Source organism: Alligator sinensis, unplaced genomic scaffold (assembly GCF_000455745.1).
Source record: "Alligator sinensis unplaced genomic scaffold, ASM45574v1 scaffold937_1, whole genome shotgun sequence".
NCBI classification, from domain to species: Eukaryota; Metazoa; Chordata; order Crocodylia; family Alligatoridae; genus Alligator; species Alligator sinensis.
The window spans coordinates 643,977-664,269 of record NW_005842257.1 but is presented as its reverse complement, the minus strand read 5'-3'; the positions used below and the strand labels follow the sequence as shown (position 1 = coordinate 664,269).

General features: G+C 46.9%; 1 protein-coding gene across 4 annotated transcripts in view; it reads right to left on the bottom strand.

The window, feature by feature from the left end:
- Positions 1 to 29: 29 nt before the first annotated feature.
- Positions 30 to 20,293, bottom strand: part of LOC102383627 (monocarboxylate transporter 2-like) — a 50,978-nt gene continuing 30,714 nt past the window's right edge. For 3 of the 4 annotated variants that reach the window (XM_025208849.1, XM_025208850.1, XM_006027620.3), the window contains exons 3-5: positions 13,456 to 13,599; positions 7,838 to 8,671; positions 30 to 3,253 (exon numbers count right to left, since the gene is read on the bottom strand). In XM_025208849.1, coding sequence (XP_025064634.1) covers positions 2,970 to 3,253; positions 7,838 to 8,671; positions 13,456 to 13,599 — 1,262 coding nt within the window. In that variant the 3' untranslated portion in view covers positions 30 to 2,969. Of the gene's footprint in view, positions 3,254 to 4,756; positions 4,813 to 7,837; positions 8,672 to 13,455; positions 13,600 to 20,293 lie in introns of all 4 variants that reach the window. The other variant, XM_025208851.1, reaches the window with a different exon arrangement.

The window sequence follows — 20,293 nt, the reverse complement described above, 5'->3', positions numbered from 1 at the left end:
GCCCCGTAGGCAAACACCGAAGAAATGTCAACGGTTTTGTAAAAGTGTTTTATTTGATACCTTACTGTTTCCAAATGACATGTGCTGTCAGACAACATTCAGGCCTTTCCAGCAACACCACAGGTAGTAAATAGCAGTGGCATATTTAGTTGACAACAAAGAGTCTTAAAAAAACAACTGCTCCAAAATTATGTGGCTGTGCTCTCCAGAGCAAAGGCAAGACGGATGAACACACAGCCCTCTTCAACTCCGTGGCTTAGCGCTGTAGGACCATGATTTCACCCAGAGAGTGGGTGGGGTGGGGAGAGTTATAACCATCGAATCCTAGAGAAATAGGGCTGGACGTGACCCCCAGAGGTCATCATGTCCAACCCCCTGCCTGAGGCAAGATCATCTTTATCCAAACCATCCTATGCAAATCTCCTGTCTAACCTATTATTATGTATTATTTATATTTAAAGAGCAGTAGTATACATAGGAATGATTTAAAAAGGAAAAAAATCTCTCAGAGCCATGTTGTATCCGTCCAAACAGTATTCTAGGTAATGGCTGCTTCATACAAAGCCACAAGCTAGAGGAGGGGCTTAAACCCAGAACTTACCCCTTTTCTAGTCAAGTGCCTAAACCACTAAGATACAGGATTAGCCCTTTGCTTAAGTACTCTCTTGCCTCTAATGATGGTTTATTCCAGACAAAGTGAAACAACATCAGCCCGAAGGAATGAGATTACCTCCTCAACCTGGCTCAACCTAGCAATAGTCCAATGGTGAGGGAACTTGGCTGAGATATGAGCTTGACTCTCTCACCAATAGAGAAAAGACTTGGACCAACTGCTGAACAATAGTATTTTGTGAGGAAAGCCCAGTCCTACCAGGGAGAAGGTCTAGGATTACGAGTAAGGAGTCTACATCCCAAGGAAGACACACCTGTGTCCTATTGGTATTGCTTATTGCCTAGCGTAGGTCGCTCCTCACTTAATATGCCAACTTCTATGGATCACATTCTGAATTACCCAACCTAATGCCTGAGGACACTGGCAATAACACTTCCCTCCACCGCGTGGGTGTTGTGAGAGTAGACAGTACTTCAAAGCTCTGCTTCTGTCTACCATATTCTGTTTAAATATTAATAGATGAACCCTTCCCATGACCTGGAGCTTACAGACAGAGAAAGCCCACAAAAAACTGATGACTGACATAGTGCACAGGTCCTCTGTTCAAGGCAAATCCCATCCTTTAGTTTTACTTATTCCAACTGTGTCTTTGTTGCATGAGCAAGTCGTGGGATAACCAACCAGTTGGTCATCCAGGCCAAAGGCTCATGAGTGTCTGGCTCCCAGTCTGGAGTCAATCCATCAGAGCACATTAGCTAGCAGCTATTTTGGGTACTGTACATGTACACTCATACCCATGTGCGTATTGTCATGGCTTAGAAACTATGGATTTAATTCATGCAGAATCATTAAACCAGGCCTGATTTCAAAATGAAAATCATATCGTCATAGAAAAGCAGGGCTGGAGGGGACCTCAGGAGATCATCTAGTCCAGCCCCCTGCTCAAGGCAGGATCACCCCTGACTAAACTAGCCCAGAGAGAGGTAGTTACGTTAGCCATGTTGGGCAGAAGTTAGGCAGAATTTGGGGTAGGGTTGCACCTTGTAGACTAACTGAATCAGAGATGCATATGCTTTCCTAAACAGCAGCTGCTGCATGCAAAAGCTTAAGCATCGCTGACTTAGCTGAAGCAACCCAGTCAGATATCTGTCTACCCTGCTTTCAAAAACTTCCAAGGATGGATAGTCCACATGGTGGGATTATTCTTCCTAATCTCCAATCTAAATTTCCCCTGCTGCAGTTTGAGACTATTGCTTCTAGTCATATAACCACTTTTGTATAACCGCCCTTCAGGTACTTGCAGATTGCTGTCAAATGCCTCCTCAGTCTTCTCTCTTCCAGACTAAATTGTCTTAATTCTTTCAGTCTTTCCTCGTAAATCACGTGAATGAAAAAGCAACCTAAGGAGTGTCATGCAATTGAGCCTAAACTCCTCCCTTGTACCTTCTGAGGTGCTGCAGAATATCTTCTCTCAGAAAGCCTAATTACTCCTCCTCGTGATGAAAGTGCAAAGTAAAAGCATGGCTGCAAACTGAGCGTGGTCTCCAAAACCTCCTGATAGGTTCTCACACCCGGGTCTAAGGCAGGAAGGTCAAGGGGGCAGGGCAGGGGGGCACTTTGCAGGAGTCGGGAACTCCAATAGAGACAGGATCAGGCCTTCAGTAAGAGCCAGTCTCAAAAAAAGATCCCTAACAAGGAGAAGATGCCGTCACCATAAGGCCTAATCCAGAGCCCAGTGAGGTGAGTGGGGGTCTTTGCACCAACTTCGGTGGACACTGGATTAGGCATCAGGTCAATGGAACTTACTCGTGAATAAGAGCAGAAGTCGAGTTACAAGCTTTTAAGATTCCTACTAAAGAAACCATCTAAAAAATGAGGCAGGGACCTCAGCATGGAGCAGAGCTGCGCAGTATGCTATAGCTTTGCTCTGCTTTGTCTAGGAGAAGACTAGAAAAACAAATCCGGGGTCTTATCAAATGCTGGTGCAAAGGACAAAGGCAGAGTTAGGCTACGGCTAGACTGCCTCCCTGCACAGCCCAAGACTGCTGCTGGGAAGAAGCCCCTGCCTCTCACACGTCCAAGCCTGGTGAGTAGGGAGAATAAATGGCTCAGAGGGCATGGCACAGCCCTCCTGGGGTGTGTTCTCAGGACCTCTTTAAGTTGCCTGTTTTACCTAAAGGCCAACTGAATGCATGCCCAAAGCGGGAGTGAGTGGGCAGTGCTGCGTTTGCAAGGCGGCTGTACAGACAAGGCCTGAGACACCTAAAATGATTTCACTGTGACAGTCAATTGAAGAAATGAACCCCTTCCCCTCCCTCCCAAACCCCAATTCCCCATTCAACCTGTTGCAACAGGCTTACGCTTCACTCAAGCCATTAACTTTCTTCTTTAGTCCTTGTTCATCTGTCAGCGGTTCCAGCTCCTGGCCATCCTGTATCTTTTCTCTGTCCCAGTCATTGCTCCCTTCGTTTATTGTCCTTCCATGCTCAGGATCCTTCGTGCCCATTGCCTTCTCCTCTTTTGCAAGCATGCGGTAATTGTAGTAATTCATGATGAACAGGAACGTTCCTGCCAGGACCATCACGGCTCCACATTTAATGAACATGTATTTGTAATCCCCAAAGGTATCTATAAGTGTTCCTGTGAATCACAAGAAGAAAAGGCATGTTGGAAGCAAAGATCTCAATGCTTTCAGTGTCTTCTGCTTGGGAATATTAAGGCTTGCTATTGTGACTGTAGAGTAAAACAGGGGATGTTCTCTACTTTCAGCTCTGATACTACAGTTAGGTTTATGGCATGCAAAGCTATGATGAAGTCAATGGCTATTCCCAATACACAAAGTTCAACAAAGGGTGAAGTCTCAGAGGGACTGAGACTTTATAGCATAGACTTGAGATATCTTTGGCCCATCTATTTCTATGCATTCACCTTGCATCACCAGATTCAAAGCCCACAGAAGTCAATAAGAGTCTTTCTATGGGCTTTAGATCAAAGGCTGGGTGAATAACCTCCACCTAGCTTCATGAGTTCTTGGCCAACAGAAGTGAGGTGTGATGGTGACCTTTGACAGCTGATAATTGAGAAAGGGATTAATCCCAGCCAATTTGTTTCTTCCTAGGCCAATAAATAGCATCAAATGGCAATGTCCATGGGTCAGCGCTAGCCTTGTCTGCACTGGAACTGAAGCCTGGGAGGTGAAAGGGCATTGCATGGGATTTGAGAGCATTAGTTCCAGGGAAAGCAAAGGTGATGCTGTTGGTATGAGAGATTTTCAATGTCAAGAAAAACACGACGGTTTCATCTCAAAGGTTAATGCCTTGGCTATGGGGTTGTAGAGCAACTGTAGAGAGACAGCTTAATTGAAATGCCAGCCTTCACCATTATTGCAAAATGCAACGTAAAGCAAACCTGGCTAGGATGCTGATGCTGGACACTCGTGCCCAACGACCGGAGCAATATGGAGCAATTTGAACATCCTACATCCTGATGAAAATAACACTATGGTCCAGTCAGTCCTTGTAAGTGTGTGTGTGTGTGTGTGTGCGCGCGCGTGCACACCTGTGTGCACTTATACACACGCACAAAACCCTTCTTGAAATTCATAAGCAATATATAAGCTCTCTGACTTACTTCCTGAGTGACAAGTAATGTGTGGAAAGTCTGGGTGATTAATTATCCCGGTGCACGCCTACTCTAAATAGGGATTTTATGGCCACTAAACATATTTCCCGATGGCAAAAATTATTAGCTCAACTGGTTTTGGCCAACAATCTTCTTGCCTCTCCTATAGACATTCTGGTGCACAGTTTTCAATATATTGTTTTATGGATGTTACTCATGAAACATCAAGCAAAGGCTAATTACAGCAATTTTTCCTTCTTGCTAATCAGGATGACCTAGAGGTCTGCTAAATAGCATTCATTGAGGGTTTTAATGAGTAGGATATTGGAAAATTCAACAGTAGGATAGACTTGCCTCTTTTCCTTTGAGAATAAGATAAAGTCATAAAACACACTGGGAACAATTTACTTAGTTCATTAACGCAGAACCCTACCGTGGGTTATTAAAATGCCAAAGAACCAATACATTTGCTGGTTATTAAAATGGTAAGGGAAAAAAGCCAACAAAACTAATAATACTGACTATTATACTGCATTGTCCTGGCCTCATTAGCAGTCTTTCGTCATTAGTTTAATTTCCTGAATTAAAAAAATTATATAATTTAGAGAAGAGTCACCTTAGAACTGTGTTGTCTTCTGTTTGCAATAAATTTGATAATGAATCTTTGCAAAAAAAACCAAGAGGATGCAGCTATGTTTGCCATGCAATATGAGCTAGGTGGTCAAAGGATTGTTCTATAAAACGTGTGAGATTGAATATTAGAAGTTTAGCTTGGTCTTTTGTTTTTAGCCCATGATTTTTAAAAACAGATCTCTCACAGGTTTCTCCTGTGGGTTCCTCTGACTTCTAATGAAGCACTGCTATATTCCACCAAACCAGCATGGTTTTCCTGTTAGGTATCCAGACACCAACCAAACAGCCAGCCTGGTTAAATGCTGATGCTGTAGTAGGCTGCACAGAAGGTTAAGAGCACTTGCAGCAGTCCATTACTCTGCCGTGCACGCAGGTGATGCTCCCCAGTGTCCTTGCCTTCTTCTGTCCCCTCAGAATAGAGGTGCCGGCCAGTTGGGACGCTTGTACACATGACGCCATAAAGTGACATTTTCCTCACATGTACATGTTAGTGTGGCTTAATGCCGTCACAGTGTACACATGCAAGACTTTGGTGGGGTTTAAATGAGTTTGCAACTTGGGAAATTGCAACGATGCAGCTGTCAGTCCCCGGTCCTTCCCTCCATGGCAGCAGTACCCCTGGGCGGGCTCCTAGTGGACCAGGTGCTGACCCAGCTCAGAGGCAGCACTGAGCCCAATCCAACTCTTCCCCAACTCTGAGCTGGGGCAGTACCTGGCCTGTTAGCAGCCTGCCTGGGCAGCCCTGGAGGGCACCTCTGTTGCGGAAGGAAGGACTGGGGTCCCCCACAGCTGAGGGGACACAGCCTGCTGGCAGCTTGCCCCCCCTGACCACGGGAGAGGTGGGCAGGATATGATGAAAAAGAAAAAGATCAGGCCCCTTGCCAGAAGCAGTGAGGGGCGCAATCTTTTTTTTTTTCCAGCAGAGCCTGCCAGAGGCCATGGGGCAAGCTGCCGGTGGGCTGAGCGGCCCATGAGCTGTGGGGGCCCCCGGTCCTTCCCTCTGCAGTGGCGGCACCCCCTGGGAATGCCCAGGCCAGGTGCTGCCCCAGCTCAGAGACAGCACCGAGCCCGATTCAACTCTTCCCTGAGCCCACCAGGGCTTCCAGCACCCCATGCACTGTCTCTGTTGCCTTCCTGCCACCTGGGACCACCAGGACGGGCTGGGCTGCACTGGGACAGTGCAGGGGGGCAGCAGGAGGGCGGCTGGGTGTGCCGGAGCCCAGAGAAGGTGGCAGGGATGGTGCACAGGGTACTGGAAGGGTACTGGAAGCCTGGCCAGGCTCCAGCTCCAACAAAAGGAAAAAAAAGGGCTTGGGCCCCTTGCCATAACGTGCCAGGAAAATTAAAACGATTTAGTCCTCAGGGTTTTATTCTATGCCCCATCATTTCAATTTAGGGGGCATAGGATAAAACCTTGGGGATGAAATCCCCATCACATGTACAAGCACCTCTGGATGTCACCTAAGGGCTCATGGGGACCTCATTTATATTATAGAGCTACTGTCCCATCACGACTCTGCTCTGCAAAGCTAGGGCCGCAGTGACATTTAGTGGAGACGCGAGGGAGGGTCGTCTTCGTGTGCCACCTCCCCAAAAGACCCGTCAAACCGGCAGTCGCTCTCTTCTGTCTGGCACAGCTGTTCAGGTGGGGGAGGGAGAGCTTGCCTCCACAGTCCTGTCAATTAGAGGGGTCTAATCTTTTCACACCAACGCAACGTTTTGCTAGCACATGGCCTGCTTTTAGCCAGCTATGACAAAGGGTCCTTGACAGGTACGTCACAGGCAGGCTAAGGCTCCTTTTGGTTTCTTTTGACTTATCCCTCTATTAGCAGAGTCTCTCTCATAGCAGAGAGCAGTCTGATGCTGGCTCCGAAGGCGGTAGGACCCATCCAACCCCCCTTCCAAAAGCTCTTTTCCAGTCACAAAAATGCTGCATAGACTCCCCACTGGTGCGTTTCAGGTATCATCCACTTAAAGACGGTATTACCAGTCATTGTATTTTTGTTTAGAGAAGACAAGCGGGATCTGGGGAGCCGCTGGTCCACGTGGGGCATTCTTCTCTCTATCTGTCTGGCACTTGGATGTCTTCAGTAGGTCTCTGGATCCCAAACAGGAAAACCATCTTGTTTTCTGCACTGTAACTGTAGCAAGCTAGGACATTTACAGTGAGGGAGGATCCTGTTCTGAACTGCCTGCTGCTTAGAGATAATACACAGACCAACGGTGCATTTTTCCTGTATAAGCATTTGCCAAAGAAAAGAGCACAAGCCTCCAATTCACTGTCAGATGTGTCCCGTTCTGTTAGTTAGTTTAGGATTTTTTTGCTCTAAAGCATGCTGGTAAAGAATGGGACTAACATTTCAAGCCTACTCGAAACATTCTGTGTCCAAGTCTTATTTTCAGCACAGACTTTGCAGGCGCTATGGGGCAAGCAAGGAGGATGGAAATCCATAAACAGAATCGCACCGAGTTACTTTCTTGCCACTTTAAGTTTGGTTGCATAGAAAATGAAAGCATTCAGAATAGCGGCTTATTGGATCTCTGATCATTTTCAAGACAAAGAAGCAGCATCAGTTAAGACCCTGGCGCTCAGTTCAGCAAAGGGATTTCCTCGGATTAGCAGCATGTTTAAAATTAAGTGTGTACTTATATGCTCTGCTGAATTGTGGCATTAAGCATTCAGCAGCTAGGCTGCAAACACTTGGGCAGGTCCCACTGTATAGGAAGTGTTTGAAAAGACCCAGGCTGCCTTATGTTTCCAGGGTACATGCAAACCTGTTGGCTTCAGGTGGAATAATGCCCACAGTAAGAAAGGGGAAAATGTGTTGCCCAAATGTAGGACCTTTAGTCTATACCCAATCACACGCAGAACAAAAACATAGGGCTGAGGTAGAGAAAAGCCCCTCTGCAAACTCTAATCTATCACGATACAAGCCTAGGCACTAGAGCAAGGGACGGTATCTCGCTTACCTCCAATTGGTGGTCCTAGTAGTATGGTGCAACACTCTGCAATAGTGACAAGTCCGACGGCGCTTGTGAACCGCGTGGCTCCAACAAGGTCCATGAGCGTTTCAAAGAGCATGGCACAAACCATACCGAATGCCAAGCCAAAAAAGACAGAGTATATGATGAGCCCTGTATAGTCCGACGCTAAGGGGCACAAAAGGTGGCAGGCACCATTAAAAGCAATGGAAAAGCTGAAAAAATACTGGATCTTTGGTCTCACCCATTTACTGTTTGCAATGAGGCCAGTTGCGGGCCTGGCAAACATATCGACTATAGCAAGAATAGAGAGGAGGAAGGCTGCTGAGTACTCATCAATGCCGATGTGCTTGGCATATGGTGCCAAAAACACAATCGGGGCAAAAAACCCCAGAAACATGAGGACATTTCCAACCAGGTATATCAGGAACCCTCTGTGCTTGAAGAGGGAACAATCCAGGTATTGGTTAAATTTTGCACAGCACTCTTTGTCTTCCTCCTCTTCTTTTGCAGCCAAAAAGCCAACAGCTTTGGCAGTCTCCTTTGCTTCCTTGTTGGCTTCTTTTTGAATGGGGCCAGTCGCCGGGCCAATGGGCCTGAAGAGAGCCCCTGCCACGCAGCAGTTCAGTAAAATTGCCCCAAGGATTAAAAAGCTGCCCCTCCATCCAAAATTGTCAAAAAGGAACTGGTTCAAAGGGGCGAGGGTACAAAGCATGACAGGGCTTCCTGCCATGGCAAGGCCGTTGGCAAGTGGTCTTCTCTTTAGAAAGTATTTCCCAATGATTATCACTGAGGGCTGGAGGTTGAGAGCAAGGCCGAATCCTGAAACAGAGAGGAAAAACCATGATACAAAGCCATGCTGCCAGTATTTCCAATGGATGGATGGTGGCTGGGTCTGAATCACTAGTGAGCTCTTCAAACCTGCCCCTTTGGGTTCAAGGGCTGGAATGACATGAGGTGAGCTTCAAAATCTCAGGTCTGGTGTTACTATTGTTCATATAGCAATAATCATGAAGAGGTCATGCTCACATAGATAGCCAAGGCAAATCTCCCAACCATGTGGGCAACGATATCCATGCAAGCTCTAGAAGAAACTACAGACCTTGGGTTGAATAGGTGCAATAACAGCCCTCCCGTTGACTGTTAGCATACTGACGTGAGGAACTGGGGTGAAAAACAAGAGATTAAAACAATGGCAAGGTCAAGTGTACAAGTGCAAAAGCGGCATTCGCTGCAGTTCTTAGAAGGAATCTAAGCTAGAATGATCTTGCAAGCATTGTTAAATTAAAATCACTTTTTGCTGTATTTAAAATTATGAATAGTGCTATACATCTCCGTAAGTCATCTGGCTAGCTAACTACCCGTTACATCACCTACTGCATGAGCTCAAAGATATTTCCTGAAACAACAGGTGTTAAATGTTTAACACTGTGAGGGTTTGAACGTTCCAGGGTTAAGACACCCGTAAAGAATCTGCTCCTCTTTAAAAGAGCTTTATAAAAAAAGGAGTCTGCGTGCTGATTCCTGTTACAAAATAAAACTGTTAATATTGCACATCAGTCTGAAAGCTACATTTAAAGACTAGAGAATACATTTTCTACCTTATCGCTTCATTAGTGAATAATCCACGCTGGAACAAAATTGAAAGTTAATCCTTGAATGGAGCATACTGGAAAAAATGGTAATCCAGAAAATAGGGTCATGCTGATTTTTTTTTTTTCAGTTCATTAGTCTATATAATTAGTTTGTTTAACTTGCAGTGCCCAATTAGGCATATGGCTTTGCAGAATAAAATAAGAAGGTCAAGACCCTTCAAGTTAATTAAGAAAAGCTATTGTTAATAACTGATATAGAACAAATATTAGATGTCACAGGGCAACTCTAATTCCACCTACGGAATAATAATAATCAATATAGTGTTGATAATTCCCCAGGCCAATCCTGAATAGTCTCTAGCGCACCGCGGTGAGCAAATCCTTCAATGAGGGGAAATTACCCCATTGCTTTGGGCCAAATATTTTTAAAAAGACATCTTATAAAACGATGTGGCTGATGGGAAATTCAGACATAGGTTTGACATACGATTGTTAGTTTGAGCTGCTGGTGGTAGATAATCCAGGGATACCGTAGGACTGGCCGTCTGCTGTAAATAAAACAAGGTGTAAGCAAGATCTAGAGGGCAGAAAAGAGCTCTGGCTGGCCCAAAGCAATGGGGTAATTTCCCGTCATTGAAAGATTTGCTCACCGCGGTGCGTTAGAGTCAGGTTTAACTCCAACTCAGTCAGGTAAATCCAGAAGCTTAACGTTCGTTTAAACTCAGGGTTTTCCATAAGGATCAACAATCACTTTAATGAGAAGGAAAGTTACACTGGAAGCCAACTATCCATTTAACCAACGACTTTGCTAGCTGAATGCCAATTTGACAGCGACACGCATCCTGGTTTAAAATAACTTCGGTTTCTTCCAGCTAATTGGGCTCTCTCAGTTCCACACCGAGACACGGGGCGTTTAAATTACGTTCAGATTTGGCTAGTCTTACCCTGAAATATTTATATCTATTCTTTTTCTAGTGTGATGTTACTGGAAAAGGGTTCCCGTACCCCTCGAACGGGATCTGGTCCCAGAGACCTTGCATTGCTGTGGCCTCTGTAGGGAGCCACAGAAGCCATTGCAAGATGCTTCAGAAAGAAAATGAAGGATGCAACCCTATGCAGCTGATACTATTAGGGGGTTAAAGTTGAACTGCATTTGTCAGCATTTGATCAGACTAGGATGCACGCTGCCAGCTAACTCGCTTATAAGTGCTATGGGAAAATAAGTGAGCCCCCAAGGGAGGGAGAGAGAAAATTTTGGTTTTACGTCTTACGCAGACGGCAGTATTTCATACAGCCTTCCCGACCAGAGCGCTCCTTTCCTGCTCCCGACCTACCGCATAACTTTGCAACTGATCTACATACAAATGGAAAAAAAGACATAGCCTAATCGAGATAGCAATTGAGAACGGTGTGTCTAATCTCTCCAGCATAAAGAGACACATTCGTGGTTATAGCCTCCCCGTCTGAAGAGACGTCATTAGCATGCCAAAGGCGGAGGACGGCAGCAGAGGTCTTTTTACTGCCGAGTCTCTCATTTTAACTCTATCCCTGGGAATTAAACAGGGCATGCTCTCCTAAGCCAGAGTGCGTCTCCTTCTCGGTATACGAAGCAGGAGAAGTGCAATCTTTCCAGGTCGTTTAAGATTCACTGTAAATTGCTTTGTAAGTCTCTTTTCCCTTACAGTAATGTTTCCTTAGGCACGTGATCTCAAGGGCCTGGCTTTATAATTGCCCTTGAATGCTCCCATGTCAGATTGGACCAAACTAGGAGAAAAAGCTCTTTAAGCCTAATTAAGAGCATCAAGCAATTTAGCCGCACGATAAACATTTTCTTTACTCTGATGTTCTCCAACAAGCCCCAAGCCTAAGAAGTTAGGTGTTAGGGTCACTAGGCCTTCTCTATGTGCGGTGGTTTTACTTGTGGTATCAGCGGTTATTCGACAAGCAAGCAGCCCCGTCTGCTATCAGATAACCCCCCTCTTTTGCAGACAGAGGGATCTTTAAAGGCAATTTCCGACTATGTCATTTTTCATTGCCAGCACAGTTACATACACCTCTTCCTGATGCACAGTTCATACTGTTGACTCTTGGGCAGCCGACAGCATTTTAGAAGTACTTATCTAGGTGCCTAAAAACGTGGACGAGTGAGCAGGGCTTTCAAAAGGACTTATGCCCATTGGGCCTTCTGGTGTTAACATAATACATGCAATAAATAATTATAACCCACAGGAGAAAATTCCCCCAGGAAAAGCTCTTTTTAACAGTTCATAATAGGGAGCATAGTACCCTTTTTGTCAATCAGCTGGTGCTAACTGTTGTCAGAGACAGGCTACCAAGCAAGGTCTGGTCTGAGCTACTGTAGGTGACTCCTTTAGGTCCTGACTCAAGAAGACTGCTTAGCATTAGCCAGTCCCATGTGCAGTCGCACTTCTTTTCACTGAAGAGCAGTGTGAAATACTTCTGCATCCCATGGCAAAGGGTTTGTCTTCTATCGCTGCTACCCTGACTTCAAAGACTCCTTTAGCTTCCCTAGTAGGCATCTGCTTGGAAGGCAATGATGTAAAACAAGAGTTTGGCAGGGGCGTAAGACTGGCTACATCACCGCTGCGAGGAGGGTGTGAGGTTAAGAGCTCCAGGTTATTTTTGTTTCTGGACTCCCCTTCAAAGAAGCCCTTGCTCCCTCAGGGATGATGACAGGGCCTCAGTGGACATCAGTGGCACGGTAAGTAGAACAGCTTGGGAAATAAAAAGAACAAGTGCCAAAGAGATGCAAAGGGGCCCTTTATAACCACAATGCACACTGAGGGAGGCAGCCCTGGTGTAGGGAAGCATGGTAGCAAATGTTTGCTTTCCAATTCAGTAACCCAAGAAATCTGCTCCTGGACCCACTGCTCTGCTGCTGGGCTCCCTGCCTGTGCACAGGTACGCTGGTGTCTTCCTCTTCTTTATGTTTGCTCATTTAAGACATTCAATTGGCATGTAACAAGTCCACCTTGCAACCCAGCTCCCTGTGGACAGGGCAATGTAGGCAGAGAAAGACAGGAGATGATGTGGACTCTCAGGGCATGTCCAGATGAGCATGAACATGTGGTTTGTAGCACTACATGCCATACACCGCACATGCAAGTGTTCCCCGTGCTGCTACTTTGCAACCCTGGGAGATCCCAGGGTCAAAAAGCCATGCCTAAACAAAATGGGGCTATAGCTCCCGGAGGTCCCCGTTACCCCAGATCAGGCTGGGGTAGCAATGGCACTGCTACTTGTCCCCAGAGAAACACACGTGCCCCCAACGTCCAATCCACCTACCATCCAGATCAACAGCCAACTTCTGGCTAAAAACAAGCAGTGCCAGGTAGGACGCTCTGCGGGTATGCCAGCACAAAGCACCCTCTTGGCTTCAGTCATGTTCTTCAGAGGGAGGAAAAGGGACTTGCATGGAGAGGCAAGGTTAATGCAAAGAATTCCTGATTTCCACCCATTTTTTCCCCCCGTCTCCTATGACACGGGATCCTGGGCAAATGACAGTTTTTACCCAGCATTTTGATAAAGTATCACCAAATACTTCCCAATTCCATATAAACTGAGGGAACAGTTGTAAGAACAAAGCTATGTATAGGATGAACTTGAAAATCGCCCCAGGTTGACTTGCTTTTAAGGGGCTGCTCTACCAAGAACACTAAGTCCCCACTGGCTGCCGTGAGAGTTAAGGGCACTAGGAGCCATCCTCGTTACTGTCTCAGGAGGGGGACGGCCATCTACAAAGGACACATTATATGTTAAATCAGCCCCAAGTGAGCCAAAAATCCAGGGATCAAAAAAATTAGGCCTGATCCTGAAAGCACTGTAAATGCCATTTACGGGGGTCTAGTCCTAATTGACTTCAGCAGGTCAACTCAAGACAGGAAAGCAACCCACAGGCCTCCGTGCCTCCCGGGGGCATGGAAGGGACTTACCTAAAAAGGTCAATCCCAAAGGGCAAGTGAAAAGAAAAAACTTCCCGTCCCAGCTTACCTGAGATGAGTCCCACACAGATGTAGAGCTGCATGATGCTGGTGCAGAACGATGCCGAAACCATCCCTATTCCACACAGCAGACCTCCGAATATAACCACCGGCCGGCTGCCAAAACGATTCACTAAAATGCTGCTAATAGGGCCTGCACGAGAGAGAAAGCACCCAGGGTTAAGGCCTCCTCAATACACCACGTTTTCCAAAGCAGGTGTCTAAGGTGCTGCCACTCGGTTACCGCTTAGCAGCTGGCAGCATTGCAGGGCAAGAAAAAAATGAATGCAAGGTTATTTGTCCTGCTGGGACTGTGGGTTCCCGTCCCAAAGAGCCTGCAGTATAGCAGTCAGTATAACAGGAGAGGCAGATGGACAGAGGCTGCGCGAGGTCCCTCAGCAGGTAGAGCTAGCAATAGAAACAAGGCCTCCTAGGCTCATTGCCTATCCATTGCACCCTGCTTCCTCACTAGCATCCGTGGTCTAGAGACCCCACGTGTCAGTGTTGGTGGTATTCTGCGCCCCACTTCTGACGGAGCCAGTGGTTACGCTGGCCCGTCTGAGCAAAGCAAAGTCAGGCAGCAAGATTATACCCGCTGCCCAGGGCTTATCTACACTCTGAATCGCATGTCTTCAGTTATACCAGCTATGCTACCAAGGACACGGTTACACCAGTGTAAAGGTACTTACATTGGTTTAGCTCATCTGCAGGGTAAAGGGTATAAGCTCTATGGGCATAAGACCCCTTTGCACCAGTATAATGTTAGTCTACTTCAGTAGCTAAAGTCTAGCCCTCGGAGTGAAAGCCACAGTGGTGTGAAAGAGGCACAAACCAATGCACACTCACAAGAATACTCAATGCTGCACAACGGGGCGGTCTTTCTGGTTAGCTAGACACTGGAGGCACCGACAAGGGAACAGCTAGGCTGCTTTGAAGGCTTTAGTGCAGTTCAGCTGAATCTGGTTCATCTGTCTGCTCCACGTGAATGCCAAGCGAACATTGCAGAGGCAACTTACAGGGTTTAGTTACCGCAGTTTACACGAGATAGAAGTGCACAAGTGGAACAGTTGCAACAGATCTACCAATGTGTGTTGGCAACTAGTTCACCCCTACCCACCCCCCACCTTAAAATGGTCTATCCGTGTCCCAAAATGCAACATTACTGGGTCAGGTCTTTCTTTTAAAGCCCCCTTTCACCCCCCACACACATGCCTCCATGCTGTGACAAGGCTGGCAGCTTTCAGGGGCTCGGCACGCTTGGTCCCAAGCATAGCCCAGCTGACGTGCCTCTATCAGGCACACTCCCAACACCCAGAGAGAAGCCCTGCTGCTCTGTTTGCCCCCCCAGCAGAAAAGCCCCCCACAAGCCCTCCCCGGTTCGACTGCCAGGTTGATCCAGCCCCCACGAGGTGACTATTTTTGTATTTCTCCGCAGCATTTTGCTGCAGGTATCCTGGAGAGGAGCCTCTGAACATGTGTGATAGTGCTGGTGACTTCCCAGGGAGCTCCCAGCATGGAGCAGCACTGCGCTGGCCCTGTGCTATAATCACAGCATGGCTTTCCAGAGCCCATTAAGCTACTGGCTTGTCTACAAACGTGCGCTCTGTTAGCAAGAAATGACTGAGAAATGACAGCAAAGGACTGACTGAGACCCCAGTAATACAGCTAAGAGCTTGATCCAAAGGCAATTCAACTCCATGGGCAGAGACTTTGGATCAGGTCCTAGTGGGGCAGCATGGATGGAGTACATCTGAGATGAAGGGAAGGAAACAGTGATGCCAACACAGAAAAAGGTCCCATCTCACAAGGGCAGACGTCCTACATTATAAGTGCTCTTCATACTGGGCTGATACTGCCCTGATTCACATCTGGCAACCCTGTTTGCTTCAGTGCCAGAGAAGAGTCGGAGGGACCAGGCAGCTGGATGAGCAGGTCTCAATTCACCGGACAGAGGCTGGCCAAGAGACATTCACACGGTGCCTGGAGAAGCCAAGCCAACGGTAAAACCTCAGCTCTGAATGCTTAAACTATACTGGACCCAAAGGGTTGGGACTGATAAAGGGGTCCTCCAGCCAGGAGGTGCTCAACCAGCTTAGGGAATAAAACAGAGAGGAACCAACAAACTAACTGCTTGCACATCAGCAAAAAAAGCACAGGCGCCCTACGTGAGTGACGGTCTCTCTGACTTACGAAACACCTTCATTTCGACTGCTCTGAAACACGATTTCCTTACCCCTAGTCTTGTCTCCATGCCCTCTGGTGTGCTACCAAATCTGATTTCCAGTGAACTGCATTACAGCGGGGCCACGCGACCTGAAGCAAGGTCAAGACTTTTAAAAACCCAATCATACAAAAGGCTTCTCTTGAGCCTGTGCTCTTAATCGAATGATGCAGTCTATGGGGCCAACATAACTCGTTTAATTAAAGGGGCAGCATGTACATAATTAAAGTTTCTAGTTGTATGACCTAATTCTGCAATTGGATGCACATGAGCGGATCTTCGTGGCTGCACAGAGCCCTGTTGAAGTCAATGTTTGGCTCCAGGGAAGAGCGAGCGAGAGGATTAAATTCAGCCTTGAATAAATGGGAGTACGTCTCGTAGAAATCCTACCAGTTGGGAACTATACTTGCGAACATCTCCCAAAGTGTCCTGCAACCCAGTAGAGAGTAAGCCAGGTTCAGAAGCCCTATTGGGAACCAACCTTTGCAAGCTGAGCTGCAGCCAAAGAAGTCCTGAGTGTCACAACTTTCCAAAACAGCTCTGTGGCCCCGTGTAAACCTAATTATGCAATGGGGAGAGTAGAACTTGAATTATATTTTCCTGCATGAAGCATGTTCTCTCATTAGGGCTTTGCTTTGGAAAGCCAAAGACCCTTTAAAAGGGTCCTGGAGAACACAGAAGCCTTTGAGACTTCTCCTGTCTCTTGCAGCAACCACCAAACTCCCACCGTTACTTAGAATAACAATGGAGAGGACTGCAAAGCATATGAAAGAATACAGGATATATTTCCTATTCTGTCTTGTACACCATGTCTCCCACCCTTGCATCTGAGAGCCTTCCAGTAATGCATTAAACGATGTAGCTGGCATTTATCGTGTATCCTTTTTTCTTTCTGTCTCCCTTCGGGAAAGAAAGAATATATATATATTTATATTAAAAAAAGGGGGGTGGGGGGGCATTTCTGTGTGCTATGCTATAAGGTTTACTAGTGAAGGCAAGCCAGTGAAGTATGACCTCACCTGCAATAAAAATGGCTTTAAGATCCCCTGGAAGTTTTGTTTTTATATACCCAGAAAGCTCAGTGCACAAGCAAAATATGAGCGACTCCCCACAGCCGTCTTTCCAGCCCTGCTTCTGTTTCCTCTTGCATGCCGCATGGTTTGGATCTCCCATTAATAGCTTTATAACCGCTCCCTTCGGTGACCTTCAGTAAACAGGCTTCCTCTTTCTAATCAGAGTTATCAATTTTGCACCGCGATAGCCAGGTCCATTTGTTTCCCTGCACTGATATTACAGCCGTGGTCCCGGGGGTGCTGGCTGTGCAGCATTCAACATCAGGCAATTTTGACAAACTTAAAGGGCCACATAAACCTTTCTCCTTGACATCTAGCCACCTTCATGCAATCTACCATTTTTTATGGTAGTCGAGGGTGGGCTTTTCATTAGAAGTGCCCAAGCACACTGAAAATCCTGCCTCCAACTCTTTCTGTCCGCATAGTTTGGAATGGACCTTGTCCCCGCTGAAGTCAGTGGGAAATTTGCTTTGGGCTTTAAAAGAGCAGGCATTGGAAAGCTGGTTCATATATTATGATCTCTGGGCAGAAACACACGTGCTACCTGGTTATAACGTGGCTGCGGGACATTACATAGCTTGGAGCGAGCATTGCAGCACGCCATCACAGCTGATTTGGGCAGTCAGGAAAAACACAGGCAAATATACCTTTACCTCCATCCAACTGTCTTTAATGATCAACGTTACACCCACTGGCCCACATGCAACTCGATGACCAACCAAGAGTCCATCCTACCGTGCATCTTCCACTTGGGGAATAATCGCAGTTAAACCAGCAAAGCTTGCACTGATGTATTTTTGGAGGTTTAAAAAGCACCATGCAGGTCCCAATACAGCGCAGTGGAACGAGGATTGGGACAACCAGAGAAGGTGCCACACTTCACATGATTGCAGCTACTCCTCACTTAACGTTGTAGTTATGTTCTTGAAAACTGTGACTTGAAACCATGTTAAGCAAAACCAATAACGCCACAGTAGTTTCATAGATGTCATAGACATTCGGGCTGGAAGGGACCTCGGAAGACCATCAAGTCCAGCCCCCTGCCCCAGGGGCAGGAAGTCATCTGGGGTCATGGGATCCCAGCAAGAAAAACATCCAGATTTCTCTTGAAGGTGTTCAAAGTTACCGACTAGCGGGTGGTGGCCAAACAACGTTATGACTTAACGTTGCATGACTTTAAACGAGTATGTTCTCTAATAGCTCGTCGACGTAATAACGAAACAACGTTAACCGGGATGACGTTAAGTGAGGAGTACCTGTACAGCTTTGCTCAGGGCAAAGGCTCTAGGAAAGGGTGAAGCTGCCATTTACAAATGACTAAGTGTGCATGAAAGGAGAAAAGAGACCGTGTGCTACCCTACAGAGATGGGTGACACGAACAGTGGGCTCGGCTCACATGCCCAGGCTACCTTACTTACCGATACCTGCTCAGCTGACAAAAGAGAGCTGGTTGCTGTCTGCCTTGCTAAATCGGCCTGAATTTCGGTGGGTTTGAAATAAAGGCAAGGCTGAAACAAGCTTGTGTGATTTTTGCCTCTTAATTAATAGAACTAGGTGAGGAGAGGGCAAGAGAAACAGCTGGCAGAGCTCTCCCGTAGCCTCGGAAAGCTGCTGCTGACTTGCCGCGACCTTGCAGCACCGGCAAAGCAGCGCTGACAGGTTCCCCGAAAGGTCTCCGAAGCGGGGAGGAAGCCTCCGAGGTCCTCCCAGCAGCTGTTGAGTGTGTCACCAACACAGCGCGCGGCTTTCAACAAACAAACGCACCTGAGATCTCTCATGATGAGCCCAGAGCTCTGCAAAGTGTTCTCGCCTGGTATCACCGAACGAGGAAATAAGAGATCAAACTGAAGGCTGGAGCCCCTCACTGCTACAAAACACATTCCCAATGTTTCGCTGCCTGACGCGGGGAACAGATGTCAGGATTTTTAGCAAGGCGGATTCTGCTGATGGAAATGACGGCCTCCCCTCTCCCCCCTCAACACACACACCTTTGCAAGCGAAGCAGCTGCAAAGCCGCTTCCTCCTAATGAACTTGCAGGCTCTGCGGATATCATCAATCACCCGTCACCTGGGAAAAGGAGGGAGACAGATGGGAATCATCCCCCGGGTCTCCAAATGTCCTCTACTGTCTGCTGCAGGAATTACCCGGGGTAAGTCCATCTTGTTCCATGGAGCAAACACCCCAGTTCATCCATACAGATGTGAGAGGAGAACCAGGCCCATCTACTACACCATCTACATTGCAGACCAGCTAGAGCATTTGTTGTAGGAACTATCGTATGCAGTCATGAAACCGTGTTTAGCGCTAGAGGGCTGGATTTGGACAGTTCACCGCATGCCACAACCTGTAGCACACAGACAATGTCAACTCTTATACTGGGGTAACTTTTCCCAATCGGTGAAGAATTATCCTTGAAAGAGCCAATCCAACACATGAGTTTTCTCTGTCTGAGTCCATCCTGAGACAGGCATTCCCTAAGTGTATGTAGATTATTACTGTCAGGTATCCAGGTTGTAGCCATATTGGTCTAGAGGCAAAAGGGATCAGGACTTGTGGTAGAGGTAATATCTTTTATTAGAACAACTAAGATTTTTGCAAAAATCTAGTTTGTCTAATAAAACATATCACCTCTACCATGAGTCCTGATGCCTTTTGTAGATTATTATTGGTACTCACCGTTCTACTGTCTCACGGAAAGCAGTGGTAGTAGCTGCCTACTGTGTGAACTACCCCAGGAGAGCTGCACCTGTCTCTCCTAATCTCAATCACTATGCACACTCAATGTAAATTATATTGGGGGGTGTGCTCCTCCAAGTAGTGCCACGGAGATTTGTAAGATCGACTGCATACACCTAAGTGGAAGTTCAACAACAAAGCTCTGCTTTGCATCCTGCTGTAAGGGGTGCATGTGTTTGTGTTGGTATGTGCACATGCATGCACACACATGCACATGTGCATGTAGACGGAATATCCCATCCAGTAAGAACCTGCAAAACACGGTAAAATGCTGCAGTCTGCCCACATAAATCACTCCGGTTTAGTGCCTGTCTGGTTTAAAAACCTCTATTTCCCGGCCCCTATGGCAGATTCCCATTCCTTGTGCGCTGGTACATGAAAGACCATGTCAAAGAATCAGATTTCAGTGGCAGGCAAAACACAGTCACTTGCCTGTGGGAAGTAACCCAGGTGGCGTCTCATTTGTTACGGTGTCCAATTATTTTTCACCTTGAGCTTTCGAGTTTGCTGAGGAAGGAAGGGCCTTTGAAAGGAGACTGGGAAGCCAACGTGGAAGAACTCAGCAACACGGACTTGCCCTCCCCTTCTCGAATGCCAGGCCACCATGTCACGTCTTCGATCACCCCCAAGTTTTGAACCGTGATCCAGGCAAGCGGATCACACGCAGCTTACAGCACAGGACTGGGATTTCACAGGAACACGGGGAACACCTGTGGCTACAAGCATTCGTTGGTGCAAGCACAACATGGAAAACCACACCACATTTTTAAGGCATTTGTTTTCTCATAACACAACGGCGAGCATTGCACAAGACACA